General features: G+C 44.9%; 1 protein-coding gene across 1 annotated transcript; it reads right to left on the bottom strand.

Moving 5' to 3' along the window:
* Positions 1 to 21847: 21847 nt before the first annotated feature.
* LOC116978748 (protein FAM187B-like) lies at positions 21848 to 23092 on the bottom strand. The gene has a single exon (XM_033030053.1). The coding sequence runs from the start codon at positions 23090 to 23092 to the stop codon at positions 21848 to 21850; it is 1245 nt and encodes a 414-aa protein (XP_032885944.1).
* Between the last annotated feature and the right edge of the window lie 1203 nt (positions 23093 to 24295).

The raw sequence follows: 24295 nt of genomic DNA, 5'->3' as shown, positions 1-24295 counted from the left end.
AGAGGGTAGTCGAGGCCAGTTCATTGGCTATATTTAAGAGGGAGTTAGATGTGGCCCTTGTGGCTAAGGGGATCTGAAACTGATAAAAATGTGTTGCCTGCTTTATAACGCAGACAACCGTAATCACATATGTTCCGCAGCTCGAGTGGGGAGGGGAGGAGACTCGGGCACCTGGCACAATTCCAGGAGCCTGACTTCGGTTAACCCTTTCAGCGAACAACTCACTTTTAACAATACTAAAACCATTTACAAATAGTTAAGAGATAAAGAGTGAGGAATATATGTAACTTAATACATGATTAGATTTGATAAGTCGGAATGAAACATATATATATATATATACTGCAACTGGGTGAAATAGAACTTATTTGGAAACGGTACCGACCCCCTAGGGTTTGGGTAATAAAGGCAGCGGGGCTAACCTTTTAACATCTACGCCGGAAGCGATATAGATGTCGTACCCCACAGACGAGTGGGTCACTCACTACGGTGTCCGAAACTCAGACACCGTAAATTTATTTGATATACTTTTTTTTTTATTATCACAATATGTCACATCTATGTGTTTTCTTTTCAAGGACAATCGCAGAGGGGAACTACCAAGGAAGTCTATATTATAAATGCTCCCAAAATAACCAGAGTCCTGAGGTATGAATGCACCATAATAAATAAGGTCATCAAAATAGGTAGAAATGTATGACGACAATCAAAAGAAAATGGGAGGAATCACACTATGTAGTTGGAATATAAGGGGTATTAATGAACCTATTAAAAGGGGCAAGATACTAGCTCAGTTGAAATCATACAACACGGATATTTCGTTTCTACAGGAAACGCATCTTAAACATCAAGATCAGACGAGACTGAGGGCGAACTGGATAGGCCAAACATTTCACTCTTCATTTACTTCCAAATCTAGAGGTACCGCTATCATTATTCGTAAAGGAATTCCATTTAAATCAAAGAATATTATTTCAGATAAGGAAGGGAGATACCTTATAGTAACAGGAGAGATCAATAATACGCCAATTACGTTGGTAAACATATATGCGCCCAATTTTGATAACCCTCAATTTTTTAATAAAATTCTGAATATAATTGCAGAATGTAATTATCAAAATGTCATAATTGGAGGAGACTTTAACTGTGTTTTAGACCCTTATCTAGATAAATCGATGCAAAAACAAAAAGGTAATAGGAAATCTAAAACCAGTGAACTTTTACATACATATATGGAAAACACAAATATAGTAGATGTGTGGAGGATTGCAAACCCGACGGGAAGGGATTATTCGTTTTATTCAACGGTGCATAAAACATACTCACGGATAGACTATTTTCTTGTGGATACAAAATTAATTCCGCACACTATGAACCCTAAATACCACACTAATGCGATCTCAGACCACTCCCCGTTAACTTTTGTTTTAAAACTAGAAGGAATGTCTATGAATAAATCGTTCTGGAGGTTTAACTCGCACATTTTAAAAGACCCACAAGGGAGTATATATCTAAAAAAACAGATGGACCTATTTTTTGAGATAAATGATACACCAGATATATCCCCCACGCTATTATGGGAATCCTTCAAAGCATTTATTAGAGGAGTCATTATTTCATTTCAAGCTTATCAAAATAAAAAGAATAAGAATGAACAAAGACATTTAGAAGAACAAATAAAACAATTAGATACAGATAATGCTAAAGATCCAACTATGGATAAACATAATAAAATCCTATTATTGAAATTCAAGCTAAATAAATTACTGTCAGAGAAAGTTATAACATTATTTCAAATCACAAAACAAGAACACTTCGAATTCGGGGATAAACCCCACAAACTTTTAGCACGCCAACTGAAAAAACGGGAAAAAGAGAATGCAATATTAAAGATTAAATCAGATAGAGGGGAATTATTAACATTACCCAAGGATATCAATAAAAGATTTGCTCAATTTTACCAGAATCTATACACATCTAAAACGTTAATAGACAATAATAAAATTTCAGAATTTCTAGATAACTGTAACCTACCACAATTAGAACTGATGGAACAAGAGGAACTGGGAGCACAAATTACTTCTAAGGAGATACACAATAAAAACACTAAAGAATGGAAAAACACCAGGACCAGATGGATTCAGTAATGAATTTTATAAATCTTTTTATGACATAGTTACTCCACGATTACAGAAAATGTATACATATGCTTTTGAGGAGCAAAGCTTACCTGAAACACTAGCAGAATCAACGATCATATTAATACTTAAAAAAGATAAAAATATAGAAGAACCAGGTTCATATAGAGCTATTGCTTTGTTAAATACGGATCAAAAAATAATAGCGAAAACACTAGCCAGTAGACTAAGCAGGTATGTTAGTAGACTAATAAATGAGGATCAAACAGGATTTATACCTAAGAGACATTCATTCAATAACTTGAGACGTTTGCTTAACATAATGCACTCACATAAATCTCACGACCAAGAGTTAGCTATCATCTCACTGGATGCAGAAAAAGCGTTTGATCAAGTAGAATGGGATTATATGATTAAAGTATTGCAAAAATTCCAATTGGGAGAGAACTTCATTGCATGGATAAAACTATTATATAACAAACCTACGGCTAGAATACTAACTAATAATATATTATCCTCGAAATTTGAACTATCAAGGGACAATAGACAAGGTTGTTCATTATCTCCGCTGGTATTTGCTTTGGTAATTGAACCCCTTGCTGAAAAAATAAGAACACACCTGGATATTTACGGTTATAATACAAAATATTCAAATAACAAAATATCCCTATATGCCGATGATGTACTACTGTACATCACAAAACCACAAATTAGTATACCGAATATATTAAATTTAATTGAGGACTTTGGATCCTTTTCAGGATATAGAATAAATTGGAACAAAAGTGAAATTATGTCGATAAAACCAAAAGACTCAACACATCTCAGGAAATTCCCCTTTAAAATAGCTACAGAAAAATTCAAATATTTGGGAATTGAAATTACTAGAAATTACCAGGATATGTTTAAAGCCAATTATAATCCTCTACTTAAGAAATTAAATAATTTGATTAAATTCTGGAAAACACTTCCGATGTCCTTAATAGGCAGAATAAACGCTATAAAAATGATTTTCTTACCACAAATTCTATACCTATTTCAATCAATACCTATATATCTCCCAAAAAAGTTTTTCAAAAAATTGGACTCAGACATTACAAATTTCATATGGGATTATAAACCCCATAGAATACAAAGAACACACCTTAATAAACGAAAAGAGTGGGGGGGTCTAGCGCTCCCTAACTTTATGTATTATAATTGGGCAGTAAATATTAAAAATATGATTCACCTGCTGGACAATTCTGCCCAGCAGGCGGACTGGATTGTAATGGAAAAAGGGGATTGCTCCCCGAGTAATATAGGAGCGATTATCCTCTCACCAATAAATCTGAATAATAAAAATTATAATAAAAACCCAATTATACATAGCACAATTAGAACATGGAAACAAATAAAACAGAATCTAAAATTAAGAAACCTATCTCTCTCAATACCAATAGCCAATAACCCATCGTTTAAACCATCAATCATAGACAAATCATTTATACATTGGGAAAGAATGGGAATCAAAACGCTCGAAGATCTGTATGAAGTGGGAAAATTACTATCATTTCAACAACTACAACTGAAATATAATTTGAAAAATAACCAATATTTTAAATATCTTCAAATTTGTGATTATTTGAAAAATTACACAAAAGACTATCATAATATGCCTTCCGACTTACTGGATGAAGCAATGAAGACAAAGGCGGAATCAGCTAACTTAATATCGTACTTATATAATATCATTTTAAACATAGAAATACCCACAACAGATGGAATTAGAAGAGACTGGGAACAAGAATTAGCTATAAAAATTTCAAAAGAGAGCTGGGATAAACATTTACTACAGGTGCATAAATGCTCGATCAATGTACGACATACACTTATCCAATTCAAAACATTACATAGACTATACTATTCAAAAACTAAATTAAATAAAATCTTTCCTAATGTTTCACCAATCTGTGATAAATGTTTGTGTCAAGAAGCTACCATAGCGCACTCTTTTGTTTTTTGTACAAAAATCCAAAAATTCTGGCATGGAATATTTGATATTTTTTCAAAATTAATTAAAATAAAACTGGTACCAAAACCAGAATGGATCATTTTTGGGATATCGGAAGGTATCCCTGAATTAAACGTGTATCAGAAGAATTTACTCAATTACGGGCTAATAATGGGAAAAAAGCTCATACTTAAATTCTGGAAAAATGCGCCCACACCAACAATAAAAATGTGGATATCAAATATGTTTGAAACATTACATCTGGAAGAGATGAGATTCCTCTTAGCAGATAAAGCAAACCAATTCCAAAAGACGTGGTCTACGTTTATGGACCTATTACAAGCATGAGGTGCAATAGTAATTTTAAAAATAAATAAATAAATAAATGGTATCAGGACCTGGCATTGGGAGATAAAACAACAAAAACAGACTTGGTTGGTAGTCTTTCTGCGGAGTTTAATGTTATAATAGAGCGATTGTCCTTACTTTCTTTTTCTTTCTTTTCTAGGGTCTACTTTCTTACTTTACTTCCTTCTCTAACTTCTTTTCTAAGGGGCTTTCTTTTCCCAACACTCTCCTGCACTTCACAACTCTTGCGCACCTTCTTTACTTTCCTTACTTCTATCTTTTTCTTAAAGCTTTAAAAAAATAAAAAAATAAAAAAAAAATAAAAAAAATGAAGCGGTACAAAAAATGTATTAAGATATATGTGTTGTGTGTTATTGTAATTTACCGTACTTCTAATAAAAATTAAAAAAAAAAAAAAAAAAAAAAACTATGTTGAAGACTAGCTTCGACTAGCTATGACTAACTTCAGGAAAATTGGACACCAAATAGTGGAGAGTGAAGACGACCTCCTTCGATCTCCTTCGACCTCCCTTCGACTACGATGAAGACTATCTACGACTACCTTCGACTACCCTCGATTATCAACGTTGAAAAATACACCGCGATCTAGCTGAGGCCTCGAGTACACGGGGACTACTCTCGTGCATGAAGGAGAGTTACAAAGACCCCCTTTGACCTTGTGTCGACCATGCTGTGAGTATGAGTCGAGGGCAAACTTGCCAGAACTTGCGGATTATGGCGTCCAAGTGGGACAGCCCCTTAACACAGGTCTGTGGCAGTGTAAGGCAGCAACTCTACCGCTGCTCCACTGCGCAGCCCCCTGTTGGTTCCTTTCTTATATAATCACATTTAATAATGAATTGGAAGCAAATATATACGTGAGATGATCAGTACGTTTACAGATGATATCAAAATTGATACGATGGACTGAAGAATGTTGTCTACAATTTAAAATGGAGCCTAGATGAATTGGGAAAGTGGGCAAAGATTGGGCGGTGAAATTTATCTCAGACAAGTACGGAGTGACGTATTTCAGAAAGTTAAACTAGGCCACGGCATACACAGTTAATGGCAGAAGAGGATCACTGTTTTATCTGAATACCCATGGGGCTGGATATGTTCACCCTGGTTTAACAGCCTAGCATAATTGAGACTGCATCAATGCAGAGCCATCTCTGAACACAGATCTGCAGTGTCTGCCAACATCAGGGTTATAACATCCTATACACGAGTTTGCATTTGAGAGTCCTATTAAATAATCTAGTTGACACTTAATTAGTGGATTGAATGGCCCCATTGCTGAAAGATAAATGGACAATATATTTGCCTTCGATAGAATCAGGTTACATATTGTTCTGGGCACATTTATTACTTCATTTTCATTGCTTGGAGGTCATTTGAGCTTTATGCTGCAAAATCATGAAAATGCTATAAATGTTATTTGTTCGAAGCATCCTTCCTCAATCTGATTTTGAAGTCTGAAAGGATGCATTGTTGGCGCTGGGGGTTGCCAGTAATGCATGTATTGTTCTTCCAAAGGGAGCATAAGTAAGTGCAAGGAAGGCAATGGAGACAATGGGGGGGGGGGTGCGATCAGGTTTAGTTTACTTTAGTTTAGATATACAGCATGGAAGTAAGGCCTTTGGCCCACCTGGTCTGCACTGACCAGTGATTGCATTTGTTTGTGGAAACAGGCCCTCCGGCCCACTGAGCAGTGATCACCCTGTACACTGGCACTATCTACCCTAGGGGCTCATGTTATCGACCTCCCCGTGGTGAGCACTGTCAACTGACCTCAGTCAGGCTAACAACTACAAACAGAAACAGCAGCAGCAGCACCACAGCTTGGCGCCAACATGGAGCATGAGCCCTATTTAGGGCGGGCACCTGCGGATGTCGAACTGGATGGCATCACCCTGCTGCGGACTTCTGCTGCCTCAAAGGCAAGAAGAAGAAGTTCAGCACAGCCAATGTGGGCCAAAGGGCCTGTTCCTGTGATGTACTTTTCTGTATTCTATGATTAAGAGTGGTTTCCAGAATAGTACGATCAGAGCAGCAATTATAGAAACATAGAAATTAGGTGCAGGAGTAGGCCATTCGGCCCTTCGAGCCTGCACCGCCATTCAATATGATCGTGGCTGATCATCCAACTCAGTATCCCGTACCTGCCTTCTCTCCATACCCTCTGATACCCTTAGCCACAAGGGCCACATCTAACTCCCTCTTAAATATAGCCAATGAACTGGCCTCAACTACCTTCTGCGGGAGAGAATTCCACAGATTCACCACTCTCTGTGTGAAAAAAGTTTTCCTCATCTCGGTCCTAAAAGATTTCCCCTTTATCCTTAAACTGTGACCCCTTGTTCTGGACTTCCCCAATATCGGGAACAATCTTCCTGCATCTAGCCTGTCCAACCCCTTAAGAATTTTGTACGTTTCTATAAGATCCCCCCTCAATCTTCTAAATTCTAGCGAGTACAAACCGAGTCTATCCAGTCTTTCTTCATATGAAAGTCCTGACATCCCAGGAATCAGTCTGGTGAACCTTCCCTGTACAGCCTCTATGGCAAGAATGTCTTTCCTCAGATTAGGAGACCAAAACTGTACGCAATACTCCAGGTGTGGTCTCACCAAGACCCTGTACAACTGCAGTAGAACCTCCCTGCTCCTATACTCAAATCCTTTTGAGTATAGGCGGTGGTGAAGACGCGGTGAACAATACACGGAGGGCCGGGCCGGGCCGGGGGTTGCAGCAACGTTTACAAACCTCGGTCACAGCTCACGCCCGGACCCAGGCATAATTTCCCGCCGCTGGACCTCTCCTTCCCTCCCTCCCTCCCTTCCCTCCCTTCCTTCCCTCCCTCCAATCCTTCCCCTCCCTCCCTCGCTCCCTTCACTCCCTCCCTTCCCTCCCCTCCCTTCTCTCCTTCTCCCCTCAGACTCCGCCAAACACACATACACACACACAGCATGTCCGGCAGATCCTTCCTCTCTCTTTTCCCTTCTCTCCCCTCCCTTTGCCGAAACCCTCCCTTAGACTGATAGGGGGGACTGATAGGGCAGTCTGAAGAAGGGTTTCGGCCCGAAGCGTTACCTATTTCCTTCGCTCCATAGATGCTGATGCACCCGCCGAGTTTCTCCAGCATTTTTGTGAATCCCTAGACCTAGTACAGTGAGCGTCCACCGAGGGTCACCCGGAGACGTGACCGCGGAACCTCTCCGGGCGACCCTCGGTGGACGCTCACTGTACTAGGTCTAGGGATTCCTACTCTCCCGGGCAATATACCCTCCCTTTTTTCCAGGACCGTAAATGTCCGACTTTCTGTGTTTGTGCTTTTTTTTAAATTCTATTTTATTTTTAATATGTTTTATTATTTATTATTTTTTTTTTTTTATGATACTGACTGTAAAGGGAAATTCATTTCGTTGTCTCTAATTGAGACAATGACAATAAATTTGAATACAATACAATACAATACAATGCAACTCTGGTCACATCATGGTGAAGGAGCGTGTGTGTGGCCCGGACATTGAACTGATTGCTGTGGGTCTCCGCTTATGCTGTGTGCCCTAGGGATTCTCACACGCCACTGCAGTGGCTGTTTATGTTTAATCTTTATGTAGTTTTGTATCTTGTTGCTTTTATGGTATAACTGTATGGTAAATCAAATTTCACTGTACATCGGTACACGTGACAATAAAGGACCATTGAACCATTGAATCTTTGAACCATTGATCTAAACTAAACTAAGATCATTACAACTCAAGTTAAATACACAAATTAATAACTCGGGAGTGGTGACGTTACCAAACGTCGGCACACTGGTGCAGCTGGTACACTTGCAGCCTGACAACGCCAGTGACCCAGTTTGTTCCTTCCCTCGGGTGCTGTCTGTGTGGAGGTTGCACCTTCTCCCTGTGACAGAGTGGGTTACCTCCGAATGCTCTGGTATCCTGCCACACCCCAAAGACGTACAGGTTTGTAGGTTAATTGGCCTCTGTAAATTGCCCCTTTTGTGCAGGGAGTAGATGATAAAGTAGGATAATATAGAACGAATGTGAAGCAGCGATTGATGGTTGGCATGGATACAGTGGGCTGAAGAGCTTGTTTGCATGCTGCAGCTCTACACTAAAACCAAACTGAATGTGAGGTGGCATTACATTTTGCATCGGACTGTGATCTGCAATCTGGAGGCATGGTTAACATAGAAAAGTCTGTTAGACAGTTAAAAATAGCACACGTTAAAATGCATTACTGGAGCTTTAAGTGATTATCTGTGATTTAATCTGCTAAATAAATGGGAACTAACTCAATTCTTCTTGCATTTACCATTAATCTTGAACAAGCCAAACATGTTTATCTTCTGCAGGTCGTGATGAGTTGCAGTGGTGAAACTTCAGAATGGCTTGTCCTGAAAATAAATAGTTTGTCACAGAGGAGTAATTTTATGGTTTGGCCTCTGCACCTTTGGCTCATGGCAATGCAAGTCTACTGGCAGTAATGGAACAGTGATAACCTCAGGCAATGATCATTGGATACAGTGCGGGAAGCTGGATCATAACATGGTGATTTCTGGGAGCTGCTCTGAGCCGGAAATGATAATGGTGAAGTTATATCTTGGCATTGAGAGGGGGAGGAGACCACGGCTTGTCTGGGGCAGTTTTATGGACCATGCAGATATGGCATTCATTAAGGTATGAAGCGGAAAGTGATTGATGATTAGTGGGCTTAGGGTTCAGCCACTCCTGGAGCAAGGGAGCACAGACTTCATCAACAGATCGAGAGGATGTCTCTGGGGTATTTGCATGCTCCCCCTGTGACCACATGGGCTTCCTTCAGGTGCTCCGGTTTTCTCCCACATCCCAACAACATGTGGATTTGTAGGTTAATTGGCCTCCAAGTTGCGTCTTGCGTACGGAGTGGATGAAAAGATGGGGTAACACAGATACTTTGTTTATAGGGGTAAGGAATGGGGAGTTATGTGAGGAGTGGGACATCTGCTTCTCTAGGTTAGGTGGGTTAGGTTGGGGTTATTATTGTTATGTTACTGAGGTACTGTGAAAAGCTTTGGAGCAAGATTCTGGGGGTCTTATAACAAAAATATACAATTCTTAAGGGATTGGACAGGCTAGATGCAGGAAAAATGCTGGGGAAGTCCAGAACCAGAGTCACAGTGTATAAGGGGTAGGCCATTTAGGACCAAGATGAGGAAAACGTTTTACAACCAGAGAGCTGTGAATCAGTGGAATTCTCTGCCACAGAAGGCAGTGAAGGCCAATTTACTGGATGTTTTCAAGAGAGAGTCAGATAGAGCTCTTGGGGCTAACGAAATCAGCAGATATGGGATGAAAACAGGAACTGGGTACTAATTTTGGATGATCAGCCATGATCATACGGAATGGCGGTGCTGGATTAAAGGGCCGAATGGCCTACTCCTGCACCCTATTTTCTATGTTTCTAAAAAAGTATTCTTGGGGCTAGAAACTCCAGCCCATTTTTTCATGAACTCTGGAAACCTGTCAGCAACTACAATGTTTACAGACAGTTCACAACCCCCTTGCAGTGACCCATGTTAAGAAGGTAACACGTGTATGGTCCAGACATGAGAAATGGCAATGGATACATTTACATCAGGAACTACTCAATGGGTCAGGCACCATCTATGAACAGAGGTGCGTCTGACCTGCTGAGTATTTCAAGCATTTACTACGACTTCCAATAGTTAATGTATTTTCTATCTGTGTCATGTTTAACCTGACTTTACATTTGTTCATTTGTCATTTTTTTCTGATGAAGGGTCTTTGATCTGATACATTAATCCTGTTTCTCTTTCCATGATGCTGCTTGACCTGCTGGATGTTTGTATTTATTTTTCACGTCTTCTATGCTCCCTTCAATTGTCAATTTAGTTTATTTAGAGATACAGCATGGAAACAGGCCCTTCGCCCCTCTGTTCCCTACCCCCCCCCTCCCCCCCAACCTTCCATCACCCCTTCTCACTATTTCTATGTTATCCCAATTTCCCAACAACATCCTACACACTGGGCCAATTAACCTACAAACCCACATGTCTTTGGGATGTGGGAGTAAACCACACACACGGTTACAGGGAGAATTCCACACAGAACCGAGGTCCAGATCGAACGTGGGTCTCTGATGCTGCAGGACTGCAGCTCTACCAGCCAGGCCACTGTGCCGCCCTGTAAATTGTGGAAAGATTCATATCAATATGAGGATAAATGTGGATAAATGTGAGGTTATCCACTTTGGTAGCAAAAACAGGAAGGCAGATTACTATCTAAATGGCGTCAAGTTGGGAAAAGGTGAAGTACAACAGGATCTGGGGCTCCTTGTACATCAGTCTATGAAAGTAACCATGCAGGTACAGCAGGCAGTGAAGAAAGCAAATGGCATATTGGCCTTTATAACAAGAGGAATCGAATATTGGAGCAAAAAGGTCCTTCTGCAGTTGTACAGAGCCCTCGTGAGACCACACCTGGAGTATTGTGTGCAGTTTTGGTCCCTTAATTTGAGTATGGACATTCTTGCTATTAAGGGAGTGCAGCGTAGGTTTACAAGGTTAATTCCCGGGATGGCGGGACTGTTATATGCTGAGAGAATGGAGCAGCTGGGCTTGTACACTGGAGATTTGAAGGATGAAAGGGTTGAAATATTGAAATATATAAGATTGTTAACGGCTTGGACACGCTAGAGGCAGGAAACATGTTCCCGATGTTGGGGGAGTCCAAAACCAGGGGTCACAGTTTAAGAATAAGGAGTAAGCCATTTAGAACGAAGACGAGGAAACAGTTTTTCTCCCAGAGAGTGGTGAGTCGGTGGAATTCTCTGCCTCAGAGGGAGGTTCTCTGGATGCTTTCAAGAGAGAGCTAGATAGGGGCTTTTAAAAATAGCGGAGTCAGGGGATATGGGGAGAAGGTAGGAATGAGGTACTGATTTGGGATGATCAACCATGATCACATTGAATGGCGGTGCTGGCTCGAAGGGCCAAATGGCCTACTGCTGCACCTCTTGTCTATTGTCTATAGTTGACGCAAAAGTGGGATAAGATAGAGCTGGTGTGAACAGGTGATCGATGGTCGGCGTGAACATGGTGGACCAAAGGGTCTGTGTGTCTGCTGTATAACCAAACCAAACTAAACTAAACCAAACTAAATATAACCAAACATTGGAGATGAATATTTACCTCAAATCTTAACATTGAGCATTTTAATTTCATGTGATTATCCATCATCCCAAAAACTTATTAACATCTTGGATTTTAACCTTCATTCAGATGCAATGATTCAATTTAGTATAAATTGTTATTCTTATAAATATATTGCGAATAAAATATTTAGTGGCAGAAGATGTCATCCTATTTTGGATGCAGTTATTTTAATCACACTTTGATGTTGCTTCTATTTAAATACGCAAGAGCTGGGGGGAACTTTCAAGGACATTTTGCATCAGACTCCAGGTACTTAGTAGGCATTTAACAAGCTGAAGTGGACATGTATTAAGAAGGCCAAAAAATTCAGTCACCTCCACAAATTATGATTACTCAGGATGCTTTCCTCTGCTTCTGTTTACCCGCAGAATTGTTCTAATGGCAGGCTCATGGTGAAATCAATTACAGGAATTGGCTGGCATAAATTACCGAATCAGGTGGTATGAGATACATTAGCTGTTGCAAAGGAAATAAGTAGTCTTTAAAATCTCCCTGAGTTAATGGTGAGATGCACTGATATTAAACCAGTTCAGTTCACACAAGGTCTGAACAGGTTTGTGGATGCTCTTGGCTACATCCACAACTTTGCAATTTCTTGCCATCTTGGATGGAGCTGTTCCCATAACCATGCTGTGATGCATCCTGATTGAATGCTTTCTACGACGCATCGTAGAGGTTGGTGAGGGTTGTTGGGGACATGTCCATGTGGAGTTTGCATATGACTGCTGAAGATATACACACATTCCTGGAACAGCACATATTTCGCTTGGGCAGCTTACAAACCCAGCGGTATGAATGTTGATTTTTGTAACTTCAGGTATTCCTGCATTCCATCCTCTCCCCTCTCTCGCCACTTCCCCACATTAGTCATCCTACCAGTTCCGCCGTTGACATCCTTGTATCCCTCTTGTTGTTACATCGCCCTCAACAATGGGCCATTATGGGCTCTTGAGGTCATTTGTTTCCAGCCCTGATTTGTTTTGGACTTTTCTCACCTCTAGTTTATTCCCTATCGTCCCTCCATCTCGAGTTTCAGTCTCAATGAAGGGTTATGACCCGCAAGGTCACCTATTCCTTTTTTCTCTAGAGATGCTGCCTGACCCGCTGAGTTACTCTAGCATTTAGTGTCTTATCTTCGGTATAAACCAGCATCTGCAGTTCCTTCCTGCACATTCTATGACCACATTGGTTTTCCCATGTGCTCCAGTTGGTTCCCACATCCCCAACGTTTAGTTCAGTTTTGTTTATTGTCACAGTTACAGTGAAAACCTACAGTGGAAATATGCTGGTAAGTCAATTGGCTACTTCCTGTACATTGCCCCCGGTGCTTGTGGGTGGCAGGACAATCAACGTAGCATGGATGAACATGTGAGAGAGAATGGGTTTCATGAAATGAGGAAGAATGGCACATTGATGTGTCTTGAATGTGTAGACTCATTTGACCGAATAACCATCTTCTGTGTAGTAAGCAAATGTAATAAGTATGAGATTCAACCCAATGTTTTTCTGGAGTTCATTCAGTATTGACTGGATTTAATTTAGTTTAGTTTAGAGACACAGTGCGGACGCAGGTCCTGTGGCCCACCAAGTCCTCGCCGACCAGCGATCCCATACACTAGCACTATCCTACACACTGGGGACAATTTATCAAACCCAGGTCTCTGGCACAATAAGGCAGCAACACAACTGCTGCACCACCATGCCACCCAACTATAAATGTATTACAATTAATTGATAGCGTTATGGATTATTGTATATTTATTTGTGCTTTTACATGAATGAGGCTGTGAAGGTGTAGCAAGTAACTAGCGTTCCCCATACACTATTTCTATCTTACAGATTGGGGGCAATTTACAGAAGCCAATTAACCTACAAACCTGTACATCTTTGGAATGTGGGAGGAAACGGAGTACCCGGAGAAATCCCACGTGGTCTCAGGGAGAACGCACAAACTCCGTGCAGACAGCACCTGTAGTCAGGATTGATCCTGAGTCTCTGGTGCTGTGAGGCAGCATCTCTACTGCTGCGCCACTGTGCCACCCTGAAAAAAACAAATAATAATACTACTCGGTAATCCACACCCTAGTTCAGTTTGGCCACCACTGGCCTCCCTATGATTTGTTAGGCATTTGCTTTTGCTGGTTGCCCTCTTGTGTCATTCAGCCTAAGCATGGTCCACTCATGGATCCATTGGAATGCAGCCCGGACAGTTCCAAACCTCCTGCACCCAGAATCCACCAAATGATTCGAACGTGGCCAAACCCAGCCCGAAACCTCCATATGTATCAGGAAGGAATGGCAAATGCTGGTTTACACCAAAGATAGTCACAAAATGCTAGGCTAACTCAGCGGGCCAGTCAGCATCTTTGGAGAGAGAGAATGGGTGAAATTTCAATCCACAATTATGCTCTCCCCATCCATCGAACAAATTAAAACCCTCGGTGCTTTAGAAATAAAATAGTCACTATCTAGGCAAGAAGAATGAGCACATTTGATGTAAGGGTAGACACAAAAAGCTTGAGTAACTCAGCAGGATAGCCAGCATCTCTGGAGAGAAGGAATGGGTGCCGTTTTGGGTCAGACTAGTCAGGGGAAAAGGAAACAAGAGATATAGACATATAATGGTGATGGTGGAATTATATTTACTACCACTCAATGCTCATTACCAACCCGAGAAAAATGAACTGATTCTACAGTACATGAATATATATTCGGGAGAGTTGCATGAAGGAAATAATGAACCTTAAGATTCGTCGAAGATACATTATTCGCAACGACCAAATCAATAATATTAAAGAAATATTGCAAGGAAACAAACTTTTTAAAGTAAAATTGAATATATTTAGTAGAACAATAATAGGTAAATATGTAAATAGGTAAATATATATTAATTGTAAATAACAATGAGTAAATATGGTTAAAATATATATAGGGGCTGTGCTGGAGTGCTGGACTGCTGGATTGCTGGTCTGCTGGAGTGCTGGACTGCTGGACTGCTGGTCTGCTGGACTGCTGGACTGCTGGTCTGCTGGAGTGCTGGACTGCTGGACTGCTGGTCTGCTGGTCTGCTGGACTGCTGGACTGCTGGAGTGCTGGTCTGCTGGTCTGCTGGACTGCTGGACTGCTGGTCTGCTGGTCTGCTGGGGTGCTGGTCTGCTGGACTGCTGGAGCGCTGGTCTGCTGGAGTGCTGGTCTGCTGGACTGCTGGAGTGCTGGTCTGCTGGTCTGCTGGAGTGCTGGACTGCTGGTCTGCTGGTCTGCTGGACTGCTGGAGTGCTGGTCTGCTGGACTGCTGGAGCGCTGGTCTGCTGGTCTGCTGGAGCGCTGGACTGCTGGTCTGCTGGAGTGCTGGTCTGCTGGACTGCTGGAGCGCTGGTCGGCTGGTCTGCTGGAGTGCTGGACTGCTGGTCTGCTGGAGTGCTGGTCTGCTGGTCTGCTGGAGTGCTGGTCTGCTGGTCTGCTGGAGTGCTGGTCTGCTGGAGTGCTGGTCTGCTGGTCTGCTGGAGTGCTGGAGCGCTGGTCTGCTGGACTGCTGGACTGCTGGACTGCTGGAGCGCTGGTCTGCTGGTCTGCTGGACTGCTGGACTGCTGGTCTGCTGGAGCGCTGGTCTGCTGGTCTGCTGGACTGCTGGAGTGCTGGTCTGCTGGTCTGCTGGAGCGCTGGTCTGCTGGAGCGCTGGACTGCTGGACTGCTGGACTGCTGGAGTGCTGGAGCGCTGGAACGCTGGTCTGCTGGAGCGCTGGTCTGCTGGACTGCTGGAGCACTGGTCTGCTGGAGCGCTGGTCTGCTGGTCTGCTGGAGCGCTGGTCTGCTGGAGCGCTGGAGCGCTGGTCTGCTGGTCTGCTGGACTGCTGGAGCGCTGGTCTGCTGGTCTGCTGGAGCGCTGGTCTGCTGGTCTGCTGGAGCGCTGGTCTGCTGGACTGCTGGACTGCTGGTCTGCTGGACTGCTGGTCTGCTGGAGCGCTGGTCTGCTGGACTGCTGGACTGCTGGTCTGCTTGACTGCTGGACTGCTGGTCTGCTGGACTGCTGGTCTGCTGGACTGCTGGAGTGCTGGACTACTGGAGTGCTGGAGTGCTGGACTGCTGGACTGCTGGTCTGCTGGACTGCTGGTCTGCTGGTCTGCTTGACTGCTGGACTGCTGGACTGCTGGACTGCTGGTCTGCTGGACTGCTGGTCTGCTGGTCTGCTGGACTGCTGGACTGCTGGACTGCTGGAGCGCTGGTCTGCTGGACTGCTGGAGCGCTGGACTGCTGGAGCGCTGGTCTGCTGGACTGCTGGTCTGCTGGACTGCTGGTCTGCTGGAGCGCTGGACTGGTGGTCTGCTGGACTGCTGGAGCGCTGGTCTGCTGGTCTGCTGGACTGCTGGACTGCTGGTCTGCTGGAGCGCTGGTCTGCTGGTCTGCTGGACTGCTGGTCTGCTGGTCTGCTGGACTGCTGGTCTGCTGGACTGCTGGTCTGCTGGACTGCTGGACTGCTGGACTGCTGGACTGCTGGTCTGCTGGACTGCTGGACTACTGGAGCGCTGGACTGCTGGACTGCTGGTCTGCTGGAGTGCTGGTCTGCTGGACTGCTGGAGTGCTGGACTGCTGGAGTGCTGGGGTGCTAGACTGCTGGAGTGCTGGAGTGCTGGACTGCTGGACTGCTGGAGTGCTGGACTGCTGGAGTGCTGGGTGCTGCTCATGGGGTTGGAACCCTGGAGTGCTGCTGGTGTGGTTTCTCGTGAACCCTGGACTGCTGCTCGTGGTTGCTGCCTTCCTCGGTGGCAGAGCTGCCCCAAACCATTGGGCTCCACTTTGCACCACCTCGCCGTCTGCCTCTTCAAGGGCTTGGTCTTGTCGGCAGCCAGTCTCTCCACAGCTCTCTGCTGACCCCGCCTGTTCCCATCCTTCGTACGGGCCTGTAGCTGCTAAACGCTGGTGTGAGACTTAAGAGGATTTTAATTGGAAATGGTGAAGCCAGAGGAAGGAATGTTAATGGAGGCAGGCAGGAGGGGAGAAATGGGAGTGACCAGTAGACACAAAATGCTAGAGAAAGTCAGCGGGCGAGGCAGCATCTATGGAGAGAAGGAATTGGTGACATTTCAGGTCGATACCCTTCTTTAGTCAGGGGAGGGGGTAGGACAAAGAAAGAATGTAGGCGGAGACAGTGGGACCAGTGAGGGAGATGTGAAGGGGGGAATGAAGCAAGAGAGCAAGGGCTACCAGAAGTTAGAGAAGTCAATGTTCATATCGCTGGGGTGTAAACTACCCAAGTGAAATATGAGATGCTGATCCTCCAATTTGCACTGGGCCTCACTCTGACAATGGAGGAGGCCCAGGAGAGAAAGGACAGATTAGGAATGGGGGGGGGGGGAGTTGGTGCTGGGCCACCGGGAGATCAGGTTGGCTAAGACGGACTGAGCCGAGGTGCTCAGCGAATGATCACCGAGCCTGCACTAGGTAGCGCCAATGTAGAGAAGTTGGCACCTGGAACAGCGGATGCAGTGATGAGGTTGGAGGAGGTGCAAGTGAATGTCTGCCTCAACTGTAAAGACTGTTTGGGTCCTTGAATGGATTCGAGGGGGGAAGGTAAAGGGACAGGTGTTGCATCTCCTGCGATTGCAGAGGAAAGTGCCTGGGGAGAGGGTGTTTTGGGTGGGAAAGGACGAGTTGAGCAGGTAATTACGGAGGAAATGGTCGCTGTGGAAAGCAGAAAGCGGTGGAGATGGGAAAATATGGCCAGTAGTGGGATCGCTTTGGAGGTGGTTCCCCCTCCCCCCTCTCTTAACGTCCCGAGTCCCCCTTATACTCACCTTCCACCCCATCAGCCGTCGCATACAGCATATAGATGCTGTGGGCCGAGCATCGAAAATGTGTCTAGAATTTAACTATCGTGACCCATGTCTCAGAAATACATTAAATTTTGCACAGATTTAGATAAAATATAATTGAGAAAAAAGTCATAACTCGTCAGTGCCAAAAGTTGCACATTATTTAATTAAATTAATTCGAAAATTAAATCAAAAAATTAAGTGGCATCTAGTGTCCAATGCCCATATTACACCATGGGGAGCCTAATTCCATGCTGCAGTCACTTTAAACCATATATTCTTATACTGTGTGTGTTTGTGTGTGTGTGTGTGTGTGTGTGTGTGTGTGTGTGTGTGTGTGTGTGTGTTGGTGTGAGTGTGTGTTTTTGTGTGTGAGTGTGTGTGCGTGTGTGTGTGTGTTTTTGTGTGTGAGTGTGTGTTTTTGTGTGTGAGAGTGTGTGTGTGTGTGTGTGTGTGTGTGTGTGTGTGTGTGTGTGTGTGTGTGTGTGTGTGGTCGAAGTGACAGCTGCCAGCCCAAGAATCCATTTGGCCCACAATGTCCCTACTAGCCCTCTGGAAACCAGTCCCTTCGGCCTGCAACACCATGCTAGCGCTCCAGCAAGCCCCCCCCCCCCCCCACTGGCCAGCAATATTGGAATTGTTGGAGAGGTGGAATATTGCGTTGGGGGACCAGCCTTGCCGTGTGAAGCTGGGATCCAATGGGTCCCACATAGTAACTTTATAGACAAATCAATTGAAAAACAAAATTATCAGCAAGGTTAGCAATACCTATATTCCTTGGAAACCTTGTTATTGTTTTGATGTAATTAGGAGGCAGCCATGATCCCAGGGTCCTCGCTGCCTAGCGACCATAAAACAAAGCGCGGGATTGGTCAATTTGCGTCCGAACTCAAAGTCAAATGTGCATTGATTGGACAATTACTACTCGGAAAAAATTAAGGTTTTTCTCATATTTAAAAAATCTGCATGTTTTGGTCTTGACGAGTTTCAGGTATGATTTATATAATATTTATACACAATATGTTAAAAATTCAGGTAGATCCGTGAGTTGGGTCACGAACTTGAACGAAAAAGCTCCTCCGCCCACAGCCTAACATCCTCCAACATTTTTGCCACCTCCAAAGGGAGCCCACTGCTGGCCGTATCTTTTCATCTCCACCCCTTTCTGCTTTCCACTTAGGAAACCTGAACGGAAATCTCTGGAGACTTTGCGCCCCACCCAAGGTTTCCGTGCGGTTCCCGGAGGTTTTTGACAGTCTCCCTAATGGTCGAAAGTGCTTTTCCGTTTCTTCTATGTTCCGCCGATTATTTCAAAAAATTCAAAACCGGCCGCGATTAAAAATAGGTTGCCGTTTAAAAAATCGGTGATAGGTTGCAGGTAGTGGAAGGCTACCTGCAACCTCCGGCAACCACCTTCAACTAGCATCGCAACCGACTTAGACTAAAAAATTACCGATTTTTAAAACGGCAACCTATTTTTAGTCGCGGCCGATTGTGAATTTTTTGAAATAATCGCCGGAACATAGAAGAAGTGGAAACCACTTTCGACCATTAGGGAGACTGACAAAAACCTCCGGGAACCTCCGGTAACTGCACGGAAACCTTGGGTGGGGCGCAAAGTCTCCAGAGGTTTCCGTTCAGGTTTCCTAAGTGGGACAGGGGCATAGGCACTTTTCTCTGCAACTGCAGGAGATGCAAGACCTGTCCCTTTACCTTTCCCCCTCGACTCCATCCAAATGACCCAAACAGTCTTTCCAGGTGAGGCAGAGGTTCACTTGCACCACCTCCAACCTCATCTACTGCATCCGCTGTTCTAGGTGTCAACTTCTCTACATTGGCGAGACCAAGCACAGACTCGGCAATCATTCGCTGAACATCTCGGCTCAGTCCGTCTCAACCAAGCTGATCTCACGGTAGCCCAGCACTTCAACTCCTCCTCCCATTCCGAATCTGACCTTTCTGTCCTGGGCCTTCTCCATTGTCAGAGAGAGGCCCAGCACTAATTTGAGGAACAGCACCTCATAAAGTGCATTCAGAAAAAGCTGGTTAGAAATTTTTGCAAAGTAATAAAAAATAAATAACTGAAATATCACATTTACATAAGAATCACAAATATCAAATTTACATGTATTTACATTTACCCTTTGCTATGACACTCAAAATTGCTTGGGATCATCCTGTTTCTATTGATTATCCTTGAGATGTTTCTACAACTTGATTGGAGTCCACCAGTGGTAAATTAAATTGATTGGACATGGTTTGGAAAAGCACACATCTGTCTGTATAAGGTCCCACAGTTGACAGTGCATGTCAGAGCAAAAACCAAGCCATGAAGACAAAGAAATTGTCTGTAGATCTCCGAGACAGGATTGTGTCAAGACACAGATCTGGGGAAGGGTATAAAACAATTTCTGCAGCATTGCAGGTCCAGAAGAGCACAGTGGCCTCCGTCATTCTTAAATGTAAGAACTTTGGAATCACCAGGACTCCTCATAGAGCTGGCCGCCCGGCCAAACCGAGCAATCGGGGGAGAAGGGCCTTGGTCTGGGAGGTGACCAAGAACCTGATGGAGCTCTGACAGACAGAGCGCCAGAGTTCCACTGTGGCAATGATAGAACCTTCCAGAAGGACAACTATATCTGCAGCCCTCCACCAATCAGGCCTTTATGGTAGAGTGGCCAGACGGAAGCCACTCCTCAGTAAAAGGCACATGACAGCCCGCTTGGAGTTTGCCAAAGGCATGAGAAACAAGATTCTCTGGTCTGATGAAACCTAGATTGAACTCTTTGGTCTGAATGCCAAGCATCACGTCTGGAGGAAACCAGGCACCGCTCATCACCTGGCCAATACCATACCCACAGTGAAGCATGGTGGTGGCAGCATCATGCTGTGGGGATGTTTTTCAGCGGCAGGAGACTAATCAGGATCCAGGGAAAGTGGAACAGAGCAAAGTACAGCGAGATCCTTGATGAAACCCTGCTCCAGAGCATTCTGGACCTCAGACTGGAGAGGAGGTTCACCTTCCAACAGCACATAGCCAAGACAACGTAGGAGTGGCCATGACAAGTCTGTGAATGTCCTTGAGTGGCCCAGCCAGAACCCGTACTTGAACCCGATCGAACATCTCTGGAGGGACCTGAAAATAGCTGTGCATCGACACTCCCCATTCAATCTGACAATCTGAAAGGTCTGAATACTTATGTAAATGTGATATTTCAGTTATTTCTTTGCAAAAATTTCTAAATACCTGTGTAGATGGATGTAAAAAAAGAAATGACTAGGGCTGTAACGTAACAAAATGTGGAAAAAGTGAAGGGGTCTGAATATTTTCTGAATGCATTGTATTTCACTTGGGTAGTTTACACTCCAGCAGTATGAACATTGACTTCTCTAACTTCAGATAGCCCTTGCTCTCTCTCTCTTCATTTCACCCCTCACCCCACACACCTTCTCAGTTCTGCCACTAGTTCCACTCTCTTCTTTGTCCTACCCACAGCCTCGGACGTTCTTTTAGGAAGGAGATGAGGAGAAATTTCTTTAGTCAGAGGGTGGTAAATCTGTGGAATTCTTTGCCACAGAGGGTTGTGGAGACCAAATCAGTGGATATTTTTAAGGCAGAGATAGATCGATTCTTGATTAGTGTGGGTATCAGGGGTTATGGGGAGAAGGCAGGAGAATGAGATTAGGAGGGAGAGATAGATCAGCCATGATTGAATGGTGGAGTAGACTTGATGGGCCGAATGGCCTAATTCTGCTCCGAGTACTTATGACCTTATGACCTATCCGCTCCCCTGACATCAGAAGGGTCTCGACCCCTCTCCAAAGATGCTGCATTTTGTGTCTACCTTCGATCTTACCAGCCACTGCAGTTCTTTCAGTTCCCTAGGGTGCCATTCTTCCAATACATGTCCCAGTCTCGCTGGAGGTGGTGGCATTGCTCCCAATGTGCTCCAATGCAGCATGGTCACTGGCACAGCAGCAATGCAGTCGGCACTCTATCACGCAGCAGATTGTTTTCCCTAAAGCAGCCCACGTGCACCAATGTTATTCACACTGCAGCTCCACTGGAGCCAACGCAGCCCAGTTGCACATTTGCCCCTGCTGCTGCAGCCCAGCTGTGTCATCCATGGCCTGGGGCATGAGAGGCCAAGTCCTTGGGATATGGATATGTAATTATTAATGATAAAAGATTCCGGGGAGAGGGCAGAAGAATTTGGTAGAGAAGGAAAAATGAATCAGCCGCAATAGAATGGCGGAAATGGGCCTAATTCTGCCCCTATGTCTCGTGGTCTTTATGTGGTCTTGAGGAGGCAGTTGAAGTCGAAGATCTAGGTGTGTAATATTTCAACCACGGCGCTGATTATAAAGACCATGGCGATCGTGCCGACGATGGTTGTTACACGTCTGAGCAGTCGCCGGTTGACGGGGCGGTGCACCACTGACTTCTCGGGCGTCTCGATGTGGAAGGAGGCAACCCTACGCCCATGCACCCAGCAGCGGTAGATGCCGCGGTCGGAGGGCATCACACTTTTGATTTCATACATGCCGCCCATGGCGTCGACCAGCCGGTGTCTCCCGTCACTGCTGCCACCTTGGGTGATAAAGGTGGAGTCGCGCTGCCATAGAACGGGCGTGTACACCGACGCCCCCGGGCATGTCATCCGGGCGTTGTCACGGATGCCGTGGTACGTCGACTGCACAAGAGTTGTACGCGGCTCCATCCAGTCGAACACAGGCTCCCGACCACACCACCACCGCCACCATTCGCCAATCTCCAGCAACAGAAGATTGGCTGCGATCTCCAATGGTTGTTGCTCCTTCTTGCACGGCTGGCGGCACCATTGGTAGTGGAGCTCAGCGCCGCGCCGGGGCAAGGACTGCCCAATGAATAGCTCCATTAGCCCGCAGGGCAAGGTGATGCCATTCACCTCCAGTGCCTCGTCCTCGTCCTCGTCCTTGTCGGTGTAGCTAAGTTTGGCGTAACAGAAGCCCATCACCTTCTGCTCCCCGATTACGTTACACCGGTTACATTCCTGCCATGGTCCCCAGCGGGTGTAGAGCTTGACCATGTGCTGGGAAGAGCCCACGTTCACCCTCAGGGTCTGGTTTGTCAGAATGCTCTGCCCCAGCCCTTGGTGGGACACGTAAACCAGAGACGAGTCCTGCACATCCACCTGGTAGGCGGCTAGGGTGGAATTAGCCGACTTACACAGGTACAGGCCCGTGTCTGAGGTCTTCGCCGTGTCCATGATCAAGGAGCCTCGATGTAGATCGGCTCGGCTTCCCAGATCGCCCATCGGCCCTTGGTACACCGTCAAGTGCCCAGATGTGATGAAGGTGCTGGGTTGGGCTTGAGGCTGGCTGAGGTCCTGGTACTGCCAGTACACAGAGCCTGCTGGTACTTCAGTGGCACTCGGGCAACGCAGGCTGAGCGGATTGTTCGATAAGAAGGCCAGGGAGCAGGGGGCTTTGCCCGAGCAGTTAGCCCAGTCGTCCTGGTTTAGGAAGTTGGGCAAGCCGCCTATTAGAAACAGCATGCCCAGAATGAAAAGCAATACATTTTCATTCCACATCTTCACTGATGGTTCGTCCAGGTGACTGTGGGCTGGAGCAGGGACGTAACTGTCACATCAACTATCCCCTGACCTCATCAATGGGCCCCTTGTGACCCCCGTGACCTCATCAAGTGACCTCATCAATTCCCATTAGTTTAGTTTAGAGTTTCGAGCATGGAAACAGGCCCTGTGACCCCGACCATCAATCATCGTCACACTATTTAGCCCACTTTCTCATCCTCTCCCTACACATTAAGGGCAATTTCTTTTACAGAGGCCAATTAACCTACAAACCCACACCTTCTTTGGGATGTGGGATATGTCTGGAGCAACTAGAGGAAACCCCTGTGGTCACAGGGAGAGCGTGCAAACTCCACACAGACAGCAACCGACGTTAGGGTCGAACCCAAATCTCTGGCACCACTGTGCTGCCTTATTTCTTCATTGACTCTTTGTTCTCATGTCCTGAGCTACTTTTGTCTGATGATTAGCAGAGGCCCAGAATTGAGATGTTTATATTTTGTTTTTTGTTTATTTCATTTTTCTGCATGTTCATCTAATTTTCCTGTGGACAGTATCTACAGAAGTTTCAACAGTACACAGGACTCGTGGGACTGAGCTCTAGGGGGAGGTTGAGAGAGCTAGGACTTTATTCCCTGGAGAGTAGGATTATGAGGGGTGATCTTACAGAGGTGTCCCAAATCATGAGAGGAATAGATCGGGTAAAGGTAGTCTTTTGCCCAGTGTAAGGGAATCGTGAATCAGTAGACATAGGGTTAAGGTGAGGAGGACCTGAGGGATGACTTTTTTTACACAAAGGGTGGTGGGTGTATGGAACAAAGTGCCAGAGGAGGTAGTTGAGGCAGGCACTATCTCAATTAGGCATTTAGACAGGTACATGGATAGGTAGGTTTAGAGGGCCAAAAGCAGGCATGTGGGACTAGTTTAGAGGCATGTTGGTCAGCGTGGGCAAGTTGGGCAGAATGGCCTGTTTCCACGCTGTATGACACGATGCAGTAAATCCCTGGATTACATAGAAATACAGAATTGTGAAGGAACAGATGCTCTCCTGCTTGTGAAACCACACAAGGTCAGTTCAATAACCTCTGGCTGATTAACTCATTGATGCCATCATTGTCATTGAATAGAATTCAACACTATAAGGAGGAATGAGCAACACACCAAGTACTGGAGGAACTCAATGGGTCAGGCAGCATCTGA

The sequence above is a fragment of the Amblyraja radiata genome, chromosome 11 (assembly GCF_010909765.2).
Source record: "Amblyraja radiata isolate CabotCenter1 chromosome 11, sAmbRad1.1.pri, whole genome shotgun sequence".
NCBI classification, from domain to species: Eukaryota; Metazoa; Chordata; class Chondrichthyes; order Rajiformes; family Rajidae; genus Amblyraja; species Amblyraja radiata.
This window is presented reverse-complemented; position numbering and strand designations above follow the sequence as displayed.